The sequence below is a fragment of the Magallana gigas genome, chromosome 8 (assembly GCF_963853765.1).
Source record: "Magallana gigas chromosome 8, xbMagGiga1.1, whole genome shotgun sequence".
In the NCBI taxonomy this organism is placed as follows: Eukaryota; Metazoa; Mollusca; class Bivalvia; order Ostreida; family Ostreidae; genus Magallana; species Magallana gigas.
Genome location: NC_088860.1, coordinates 4,705,144 through 4,717,632, shown reverse-complemented (window position 1 = coordinate 4,717,632; position 12,489 = coordinate 4,705,144). Strand labels below are relative to the sequence as shown.

Sequence of the window (12,489 nt, the reverse complement as noted above, 5' to 3'; positions counted from 1 at the left end):
AACCATAATTAACAATTTATTGCAAATAATTCAACATGAAGCAGATAAATAATAACATGTTAACAGAAAAAGAATTGAAAAAAGAGTTGACTTAAAAAAAGAGACAAATAAACAATTTCTAAAAACTTAAAAAACAAGTTGTACTTTTTAAAATAAATAAAAATATAATAACTACTTTTCCTGCTTTAAGTTTGTATCTGTGTGTTATAACGAAAAACAACTCCCTACATATTGTCAGTTAGTAGACGGTCATTGTCAGTTAGTAGACGGTCATTGTCAGTTAGTAGACGGTCATTGTCATATAAATTTTATCACTAATTTGGATTTCTATAATATGTCAGCTGAGAAAGATGACGTCATTGAGTCATAGAGTATGCATGTGTATCTATGAAAAAATCATTTCAAATTCAAAACACACATTACACAAAAAAATTATATTATGCACACTTAAGCAAAAAATCACATGAATCGTATGATAATTTCATTATGCAGGTAATTTTGAGGTCTGAGTTTAAACACATGTTCATATATCAGATTCAAGATAATGAAAATCGTCAGACTTGCATAAAAATGCAGAAACAGAACAGTCCTTCTAAAATTCGAGAGAACCCAAGTCACATTGTTATTTCTAATTGTAATGTATTAGCACTTTGTTATTTTCCTTAAAAACACTACAAATCATAATGGCTAATTCTTGATATATCCTCAGAACAAAGTGTTAAATTACCCTGTAACGTGTTTGATGTTTTCAGCAGTCATCCTTTAAAAATGTTTTCGTTTTTATCTGACATTGGAATAATGGCTTTGGACTGTTAAGAGGGCTGGGTGGTTGTAACCATTTTTAAGCTATATTTACCTCCTTTAAAAAAGAGTTGTGTATAAAGATATAGGAAAATGTTCAAACTTTAAGGCCTAATTTTTTTTTGGATTCTTTCATTACTAGATAATAATTAATGTCCATTAATATCATATTTAAAAGTTTAAGGCTGATCTTATAGTTAATTTGTTGACCATACAGCCGCCTTACATTCAAAATCTGGACCTCTGAATTAGCATGATAGTTACATTAATTTGTCAAAGCAAAAAGACGCATGACAGGATAAGTGATACAGGTATAAATATCACAGCAAACAGTAGAATGCTATCGAGGGACTTTTATCATTGACATCAATTTAACATGTTATCACTCAAATATAACTCTTCTGGAAAGAAAACACATCTAATGTGTAGACATTGAATAAAAGTGTATCATAATATAATTGGAAAGAAAATTACGCTAAATTAAAAGTGTGTGTTTGTGGAATGAATGTGTAACAGGACGGATAGATATTTCATAAAACTTTTAACATTAAAATATATGGCTAACATTCATACACACTACTTTCACACTGAAAAAAGTTATTTCCCTTTGCAGAATGTCAATTGGAGCATATCACAAAGTTTCATCTTAACTTATCCAACTTTACCTGTTTGTATTATATTTCTCAATAGCAAGGCAATATAGGACAGGTTGTAAAGCACACAGGTGATTTAAAAAATACTGTGAGAGACTATGACAAAGGGGCATAACTTTCTACAAGTGCAAAATTCATCGATACAGTAGGTAAAATGCTGCATACAAATGTTAATTATATTTTGTTATAATGAGCAAGATAACATTTAATCTTTAAGATAATTCAGAGGAAAATTATTGTTAAAAAAGCAAACAAAAATTTAAAAAAAATAAAGAAATAGGATCACATGCATTTTGGATTTCTTCTGACTTAGAGTTATATCAGGTAGCCTTTAAGTGTATAAGATGCAAACACACAGCTATTAATCTCAACATATGGTATCACAGCTTTACTCCACAGGATTCGGGGTCAGTCAACATTTGTGATCTAGTCGTGGTTGTAAAAATAATGGAATGTTATACCAAAAACAAAATAAAAACCAACAATTATTAAACACACTCTCATCACACAGTCAAAACATTTTGATATGGTTGTTAAATCACCAATCCAATGTATTTTAAAAATGACAGCCATGCTCTTTCACTTTTCGTATCATGCAGTCTTTGTCTATCTTACATTTTCTACTTGTCTTAGCTGCATACCGGTACTTCTTTTTTTCTTTAAAAAATGTTGTTAAAATATATTTTGGAAAACATTCAGTTATAATATCATAAAATCAATAAATATGTGAACCACAAACTTAAACAAGGTACACTGTATAACTAACCAGGTAAAACATTGTCTGGAATACATTGTAATTGTTAATTTTATAGTTTTGCAGGCGTTTTGTACACTAAAGTTCCCCCGTTATTGACCACGCCTTGGTCAGGGTGGGAGCAGAGGCTGCTCACCAGTCTGTGTTGTAGGGTGGGGGGTTGGATTGGGCAGAAGACGGGTCGTAGTGTCCAACCTTGTTGCTGTAGAGAGAAAGAATATTGATTCATTGTAAAAAAAAAGTTAGGTATTGAAATACTGTATACTTTAATTCAAGTTAGAACCTGATTGAAAATTTGAATCATTTAATTTCCAAACCAAATAAGACAGTAGTGTTACAAATTAGAATTCAGTCACACATTTATTGTGTTCCCGTTTTCTTTACAGAAAAGGATTTTCTATAAATTACAATACGATGCATTTTATAGTGCACAAAAAGAATGTATCTCAACAAAGTTATTATATCCAGACACTAACCTGCCAAATGGTGACTTAGACCCGTTCCTGTAATAGAAATCAATACATTAATATAACTGTAAACTGCAAACATCTGTATATTCTTATTTACTCAGATTGCACTTAAAACTAAGGTTTACATAATATTGGTTGCATATGACTATAAAAATTATAGTAGTTCAGGGTCTACCGTATATAATAAAACATTGTAAGTGTAAAAGATATTTTAATACCATTATTGAAACAACAAGTCAAACCAAACCCTGTCAACCACTGTTAGTGTAGAACAATTTAACAGATTATATTATTGTCAGACCGACTTGCACTCTTAGTCAGAGACATACAACATAGATGTACACATATACACATTAAGCTATAACTAAGTGCCCCAAACTTGTTAAAGTAACAGATAAATCACCAGGCGACTGTACAAATATCACAACTCTATTACCATTCCTTGTCCTCTGGATGCACTTTGTTGTGCAGAAAATGATACTTATCACTACAAAATGAAAGCATAATCACTATAATTCTAATCAATGTAAATAAATACAGTGTACTGATAAAAATTAAAACGTCAATTCGAAAAACAAACTAAAGTCATCGCTCATGCATGCACAATCAATTCTACAACATCAAACCTAAACACTGCCTAAAGATACTGAGCCGAGAGGATATCGAGGAATATCGAGGAATATTGATCCTACAGGGAGGTGCTGTACTAGACCATACAACAATCGACTGCAGGGGAGGGGTACTACGGGGAGGGGGAGGGGCAGGCTTATGTGTTCATCAAACCTTTGTCTTCTCTGTTTGGCATGTGTCAAGAATTGCTTTAGATATTGCTGACGTTTTAGGTAGGTAGCTATTGTTCTAGAAACAAAAGGCAGGGGAATCAATGACTTAAAAGTATTTGACTGACTTATATAATTCATGGACCATCATTTTGTTTTGTATTAATTTTTTTTTTTTTTAAATAATGTAATTATTGAGCAGTTTTATATGTTTCTTCGTAGGTTTTAATCTCATAAATAAACCTGTAAATGGAAAGAAATAAAACTGGAAAAATAGAACAGTATAAATGTAAACGTGGTAAACGTAGAAATATTAAAACCAACCATATACGTACTGGCCTATAGCTGAAAATGTAAAATATTGTCTTCTTTTTTCCTTTTTTATACCACAGTTAAGGTGCTAACATGCTCAATCTAGCTTTCTCAGAATGTTGATTACAATTTTTTAAAAATGCTTACCTATAACTTATGATGCTCCATGTATCGACCATAGATTATTTAACTTTTGATGGCTATTCTATGCATAATCGTGCTATATTTTGGCTTGAACACAAGATGCCCCATGTATTTAGGAAATTTTTACAGGACCTGGTTTTTTCAGGCTAAAGTGGGTTTGATTTTTGTAACATTTTCATGTGTATGTTTATATCACATGTTTTCCAATTACTCTTTTAGTTTTTCAGAAGATTTAACATGTTCTTAAGGTACATGTACTTTAGTAAACTGCTACCTCATCATAAAACAAATAGATTTGAGTACTTTAATTTTACCCACTTATGGACAAAACCTGTGGCACCTTTATCTATATCAGGTCCCCCATCCAGATCCAGATATTAATGGAAATAAGAAAAATTAATAATGGGACATATCAGTTTACATAAAAATCATGCAAACAATATATAAAATCATATGAAGTGTGTTCATTTACTACAATCAAACTTGTGAAAAGTGATCATTACACACACATGGGTGTAGATATGGTATGACCAGTACAGTTTTACAGACTTCAATCAAGTTAGTAAACAGAGGTTTAAATCTTACCTGCTAACTTCTGGAAGCTGGAGCTCATCTCTGTAGAATTAAAAATAACATATAGAGGAGTAGGTTTTTTAAGCATATTTCTTTTTCCCACTTTTTCCCATACATGAAATACTGTTTTTTCATTTATATTCATTGAGCAATAAATTTTTGAGGACTTCGTTGTTGAGCTTGGCAACATAATAAAATGTCCATCCAAGTGAAATATATGTGACATCAATCAAAATGGCCAGGACCGATTTTTACATTTACAAAAATCTATATGTTCCCACAAATATTGATGAAACCACAGTAACAAACATTTTTTTTCCCTTGAAACATCCCAAATTTTGCCAAAAAATCAATAAATAAGACGATAAATGGGATTGCCTAATTAAACAATAAATAAATGCCTTATAATCAGACGGATCTTTAACTTACTTATCATCTTCATAGTCATTGTCCAGTTGAGACATCCGTCGATAATGTTTAGCCAGCTTGGTGGAGAAAATAATGCTGGGGATGAAGAAAAAGATGCACCATCCCAAGGAAAACCAGAAACCGTTCTGTCAAGGCAAAATTAGACTTTAAATGCAAAACAACGACAAAAATCATGATAGTTCTCAGAACAATTAATACATGGTCAAATAAAGTATTTCGTTGCATTCTTCAGTACTGTTATGAAATTATATGGTACATGTATAAGAATACAACATTTTTTAATCTAATTCATAAAAGTTCTCTATCAAAAAATCTGAAAGTGACATATTTTTCTTAAACTCCTTAATACCTTTTTTTAAAACTCCTTAATACCTTTTTTTAAAAGTTTATTCAAAACTGGTTTATTTAAATGTGGATATAAAAAAAACCCTGCATCTTTTATTACTTTACACATATTTCATCTCCAGATGTCAATAATAGATAAATATCAATGTTTTCAATCAGTTACAAATGATTAAAAAAAATATCAGAATACATACAACTTCTGAAATTTACATTTATTGCTCTCACTGTCTTATATCCAGGATATCATTACAATATAGGGGGGTACAAGATGTCAGAAAATACAGATATTAATCAAACAGAATGGACAGATATTATGATGTCACTACGATGTCACTCACCAGGGAATCCACTGTGTATTGACAGAGGGAGATCACAAACAGAGTGTTGTACAGGTTCCATATGGGGGTACACTTCCCAATCTCATTGTCAAGCTGAACATAGGGGAAAAAACAGTGTTACAAAAGGTATGTCTAACATGTACCTCTCACTCACACAAGATTCATTGTTTTAAGTAATAGACAGATCATATTAAGTAAAATTTATGTGATTAAGAAAGAGGCGGAGGGAGCGAAACGACCCAGCCCCTTCTTAATTATGTAAATTTTACTTAATATGATCAAACTTTCTTAAAACATAACCCACTTTTCCACAAGCTGAACAAAAATTCTGTGCCAATCAAATATCCCCTCTTTTTTATCTTTGGCTCTCTATGCCGTTAATCTAAATGTCACGTCTCTGTGAGATTTGAAAAATTCTTAACAATGAAAAACATCACTTGATAGAATATTTAGCGATTGCCGATTGGATGAAAAAATGGGTTATGTTCTTAACATCATTGTATCAAGGACCCTAATGTCAGGTAGCAAGCTTACTTCAGAAATACATCTATGCAAGCATCAAAGGCAGCATGCACAAATACATGTAAGCTTATTAAAGTCTTCCAAAATATCAAACCCTCTCAGGAAATAATTTAAACCTTAGACATCTGAGATAACTTTCTATTGGAATATACCAAATGTAGAGTAAAACAGTCCAAGAAGGAGCAAATTCTTGACAACTTACAGCATACAATGCATCATCAGCAAATGAGGTCACAATACCAATTATTCGGTCAGCAAACTTTTTGGCCTCCTGTGAGATATAAAGAATTTAATATTAAAACCTTTATTTCTAAACAAAAATTTACATTCAAATAAAAAAAAAATTAAAAATATATATTACTTTATATCAACAATGTGTCATATTACTTTTAATTTCAGTGTCCTTTGTCTCATTGTATCAATGCTGTTTTACAAGAACTTTCTAAACAAATTTATGGTATAACTTTCAAACAAGGCACACCAACATATACTTACATTTTTGACAACATCAGAGCCATTGTTCTGTACAAATATTTCCGAGATGTTAAAGTTGTTGATGCAGTTATCAACATCCGTCTAGAAATTGAAATAAACAGATTATACATTCATAGCAACAGATCTAACTTCCATGCAAAAGAAGCTCCAGCAGAATAGGTTTGTTCTGATATATCACTGGTCAGTTTCATTATGAATGATTGAATAATTTTAGTTGGACAGGCTTATTGAATTTTTTTGGCATGAAATACACATTTTGACCAATTTTGAAATTCTGAAATAACCTTCAAATTACTCAACAATTAAACTTCATGGATAAGTTAAGTACAAAGATGATTAAACTTAAAGTTGATGGGTTAAATCAGTGTCCGACTAAAAATATTGCAGGATTACTAATATGAACACCTGATGTTGTAGAATTGAGGTAATAAAATCTAATAATTGACGTGTGTCTTTTTTACTTACATCAGTTCCATTGACTGTTGACTCTAAAGTGTTCAAATCAGTCCCAAGCTGTGTCTGTCAAAAAACAAAAACTATCCTTGAACTTTTTTTGAACTATATAATGATGGTGAAGCATCAACTGAATTCCACCCAAAAAGTTCCAAGAGTGTGTTGTCAATCAATTTCACCATTTGTTTCTTGTGCTCTCAAGTTTATTTGTTCACAAAATTTGAATAGTCAATATCTTAAAAGAAAAATCACTGATATAAACTTTTGAAATGAGTTTGGTTTTTCTTTTATTCAATACAGTGTTTAATAAAATGCAAAATTCAAAATTCTCAAGTACTATGGTTTCCTTTTGATCTTCCCTTCCAGATTTTAAACACTAGCACACTGGCATACTACGCAATGACATACAAATGATGCTATGTCCCCTCAACAGCAATTACGATTTGCATGTTAAGGGGATAACCCACTGTGACACACTCGGTCCAGTACAAATCTTACCAAGGCAGCTGTCAGATTGGCCAGCTCGTTGCTTTCAATAGAGCGAGTTCTGTTGGCCAATTCCCCCAGTGATGTCTGCAAAATACAAAATCGTGTTATGTAGCTAGAATGCTAAACAATTGTTATACTTTGTACATGCTTGCACTTTAGAAATACACCCCAAAAATGACTACTTGATTTGAACTTCATAAAAATTGAATGGATAAAATAAAATTTGAATCAGCATTTAAACAAAACATACCGGTATTTATATTTGTGATAATTATGGAATAAACATTATATTATATGTATTAAATGTACTATATAAAAATAAAATATCCAGTGCTGAATATTAATACATACCTGTGTGGCTGCATTACAACCGGGAGAACACGACCCTGCAAGAGCGTCCAGCTGATCAGCGAGGGCAGACATGTTCTGTCCGGTGGTGGATTTACCCAACTGTAATACAGAAGTACATATCTCATTGATTGCTTTATACATAACTGGTTACAAAATGCAGAACACATCTTATCATATGATTAGCAGATCAAATCATGAATGTTACACTTTTCATCTAATGATTAGCAGATCAAATCATGAATGTTACACATCTAATGATTAGCAGATCAAATCATGAATGTTACACATCTAATGATTAGCAGATCAAATCATGAATGTTACACATCTCATCTAATGATTAGCAAATCAAATCATGAATGTTACACATCTCATCTAATGATTAGCAGATCAAATCATGAATGTTACACTTCTCATCTAATGATTAGCAGATCAAATCATGAATGTTACACATCTCATCTAATGATTAGCAGATCAAATCATGAATGTTACACATCTCATATAATGATTAGCAGATCAAATCATGAATGTTACATATCTCATCTAATGATTAGCAGATCAAATCATGAATGTTACACTTCTCATCTAATGATTAGCAGATCAAATCATGAATGTTACACTTCTCATCTAATGATTAGCAGATCAAATCATGAATGTTGGTTTTTTTCATATTACATACTTTCTATTATTTTATGTAGAATATTTTTAAAAGAACAATCAGTTTCTTATATTGTTTTTAAACGAATATCTTCAAATATAAACTCAGTCTAAGCATTAAAAGATATTTCTTGCAAGACTACGTGTATGATTTAATGTAATGATCAACATATCTTGACAGTCACGTCTGTCTCTATAAAAGCTGTTTTGATCCACCCTACCATTAGACCATAGGAACAAACACAGCAGTGTACGGTCCATGGACATGTGGATCTAACAACAAAGTTATTTTATGACCCTGACCTTTATCAGCAACAATAGAAATGTTTTACCTCCTCTCGGAACTTGGTAAAGTTGACGTCGATGGCTTTCTTCATTTCGCTGAGTTGGTCCAGTAGGCTCGGGGTCATGATCTTGACTGTGCTGAGGTTAATGTTTATCTTATCCACCTCTGACTGAATGTTTAAGTCCTATAGTAAACAACAGACTTAATGAGGACACAACAGACATAATGAGGACACAACAAACATAATGAGGTCATAACAGCATAATGAGGACACTGAAAGATTTACAAATCACGATACATGTATCATGACTGATAGTCACATCAAGATTGGTTAAATCATTTAATTGTTATAAATTACACTTTATTTTTATTAGTGCTTGTTATTATTCCTGTACAAAGAACTCATTGACAGACAGGATTTCTCGCTCACTTCCATACACCTAAGTGTGTTATAATGGCGAGATATTCTGTGAGTTTCATTCACAGAAGAGACTGTAATAGTGCTACAACTTACTTTTGTGAAGTTAGTTAAAGTGCTGACATCAAACAAGTTATTCAGTTTAAGAGTCTTAAAGGCAGCAGCTCCTCCCTGACAATCTCTGTGGAGAGAACCAGAAACAAGTGTGTCATTAGCTTCATGAGAACCTACACAAACACAGAGTGTGTCAGTGACAAACAGACAATGCAGTGATGGGGGGGTCACTTACTGCAGAAGTTTGCTGACCCTAAGGTCAATGCTAGCGTTCTTAAAGAGCATTTTACCAAGGAAGGAGCCGTTCGAAGTACCATACTGGAACTTGTATATCTTGTCCACAATCTGCCAATCAAAGAGATTTTAAAATCAGAACAACATCTTTCTAATGACCCATGTTATAACTACCATGACAATATACATGTACTATCAAAATAAAAATAAATATAAATATAGATTTCATATAAAATTGATGTACCGTGTCAAGGTCACTGAGAGAAGAGTCAGTGAGGGGGTCACAAATGAACCGGTGTAGCGGGGTTGCTAACATGAATGTGAAGGTTGTCAGCAACATCAACAATGAGGAAAAGATGAACACGAAGCCCACAGACCTGTTGTAAGGAGAACAAACATTACTGTATCATCTGTTAAATAAATATCCAAAAAAGTTTATAAGAAGCTCAACTGCAACACGACACCGCAAATTATGAAATGGAGAATGCTATAAATACCTAGCCCTTGAATTTACTGATTCAGAAATGTAACTCAACATCAACAGGTTTTAGTATTGGAGGAGTGAGACTTACGCCATCATCATTTTCCCTGCCGAGGTACCCACACATCCCCGCTCTGTGGGCCGGGTGTTCGAGTTCTGGCTACAGGTGCCAAATCCCAGGCCCAGAATCTGTAGGAGTACCACTAACAGCACAATGGAGGTCAGACCCACGCCACCATACCACCTGTAAAACAATAATACAGTACACCTGAAGCTTACCATACCACCTGTATAACATCAACAGAATAGAAATTTTTTAACACACCGCTCTACCACTTGCAAAACATCAGTACATATACCTGCAATACAATATTTACATTTGCAAATATTTTTCCTTAAAAGAAAAAAAGTTTTTGTTTCTTTGTTAAGTTATTAAAGGGTCAAGATTTACGAAGCCTTAATAGTTATTACATGTTATTACGGTTTGACATTTCTAGTTCAATAATTCATGGAGAGTCATGTAGCAGGGAACTTACCTGTACTTATCATAGGTACTTCCAACATCTACCATATCCTTTACCTGCTTCTTGATGTCAGCTATGGTCCCGTTTGTCTGCAAAAGGTCAAGGTTAGTTCAATGTTTATTTAATAGGTGATTTGGGAGAGCATGAGCAATAATTATTGACATTCCAAATTTTTTTCTCTTTCAAGGGATACAAAAATTCAAGTCTTTTATGCGATGTTTGTATGTGGATCTTTTTCCCAAATTAACGTCAGAATGCCAACCTACCGAGATGGAGTCTTGAATGTTCTCTACTTGCTCAATTAGGGGATCGATTTCACCGGAAAAATTAGAGACCATGGTCTTCAAGTCTGTATGAAAAACAAGACCATCATTTACAGGAATCAGAGATAACATTCTCTTAGTGCAAAAGGAAAACTTAAATAAATAAGGAAATATCTTCATCCAATTTTTTTCCAATTTGTTCAGACCATTGAAAATTATATACCGTAAACCGAGAAATTTGGTAAATGCATTTTAGTGCAAATGCTAGTGCAAATAGATTGGTGCATTTAAAATTTAAGCACCTTTCATTTTAAAAAAGGTTAATTAAAATGTTTTTTTGGTTCGCTTAACTGTTACACCTGTTTTTAATTCCACGTTCACTTAAGCATGTGAACATAGTAACTTTAATTTTTAATTTGCGTATTTGGTAAACTGTTGTTGAAAACCATACAATTACTTTTGTCAAAATCTTCTGTAATCAGAAAATACAAAAAAATTCATTTAATGGTGGTGTGAAATTTTTGTTGGTAAACAGATTTTGGCTATCGAATGCTACCCAGAGTTTCGACAATAATAAGCGGATCATTTTCACAATTACATGTATTTTGCATTAAAATAACACAAACGGGTGTATCTTATCATTTTCATACCCGCTAAACAGAAAGCTATAAATCAATTAAGTATTGTCAGCAGTCAGCGTGGACAATCGCCATGCTTGATCACATTTTTACCTCCAGGCGCTAAATGAAAGTGACAAGGGAAGAAACCCAATTTTTAAGGTGCTAATGATAATTACTAATAAGCAATAAAATAAAACTAGACATCATTGAGATGGTGACCATCTCAAAAGACCCCACTTAAATGATGGACAATAGGATGAAAAGAATTTCAGAGAACATTGCTTTGACCTTGACATATAACTTAGCAATTTTCCACCTGGCTTAGAACTTCCAATTCAATCTCATTACCCCTTACAGGAATTGTTGTTCAATCTGAGCAAGATTAATCAAATGGTAAATAATCTATGGTCTAAAACTGATTATAAAGAGATCCGCTACAACCTTCACATTCACTTTTTTAAGGTCATTGTATGCCATTACCCAAAAAGCTCTGTATAAGTATTAGCCAAATTGAGCTAAGTGGAGAGTATACATATATGCTCTTAAAAAGGTATTTTTGTCTGATCCAATATGACCTTGACAATTAACCTACACACATTATTCAAGGTCAGTGCATACGCTTTGATCAAAGGCACTGTGTGGGTGATGTATGAGCCAGATTGGAGCAAAGCGAGAGAAGATATGCTCCAAACAAGGATTTTTTCATAAAATTCTGCTACAACCTTCACATTTGACCTTGAAAATTGGTTCAAGATCACAACACATCCTTTACTCAAAAGCTCCGTTTATGAGAAGAATGAGCCACATAGGGTTAGGTGGAAAATATACTCTGAAAAAAGGAATTTTTGTGGTCAGATATGACCTTGACCCTTAACCTACAAACTTTATTCAAGGTCTTTGCACACCCTTTTACTATAGACTCTTAAAATTACGTAAATGCACAACTTAAGTAGTTAAATAGATAGTACATATGTACATATGAAAAACATGGGTGTTGAGCTTCAGATTTACCCATTGTATCTTTAGGAAATAATGTTGGTTGTGACA

At 32.8% G+C, this 12,489-nt stretch overlaps 1 protein-coding gene across 4 annotated transcripts; it reads right to left on the bottom strand.

The window, feature by feature from the left end:
- LOC136269656 (prominin-1-like) lies at positions 1–10,984 on the bottom strand. Of its 4 annotated transcripts, none has more exons than XM_066069582.1 (18): positions 10,826–10,984; positions 10,572–10,648; positions 10,127–10,279; positions 9,799–9,931; positions 9,556–9,665; positions 9,363–9,447; positions 8,895–9,032; positions 7,909–8,007; positions 7,567–7,641; positions 7,081–7,134; positions 6,616–6,696; positions 6,323–6,391; positions 5,599–5,691; positions 4,916–5,040; positions 4,499–4,528; positions 3,782–3,802; positions 2,685–2,711; positions 1–2,410 (listed from the first exon to the last, which is right to left on the bottom strand). In XM_066069582.1, exons 1-18 carry the CDS (start codon positions 10,952–10,954, stop codon positions 2,341–2,343), a joined length of 1,569 nt encoding a protein of 522 aa, XP_065925654.1. In that variant the 5' UTR covers positions 10,955–10,984; the 3' UTR covers positions 1–2,340. The 4 variants fall into 4 exon arrangements, with proteins under 4 accessions (XP_065925654.1, XP_065925656.1, XP_065925653.1 ...); XM_066069584.1 differs by having other exon boundaries at positions 3,793–3,802; XM_066069581.1 differs by lacking the exon at positions 3,782–3,802 and adding an exon at positions 3,115–3,165.
- Between the last annotated feature and the right edge of the window lie 1,505 nt (positions 10,985–12,489).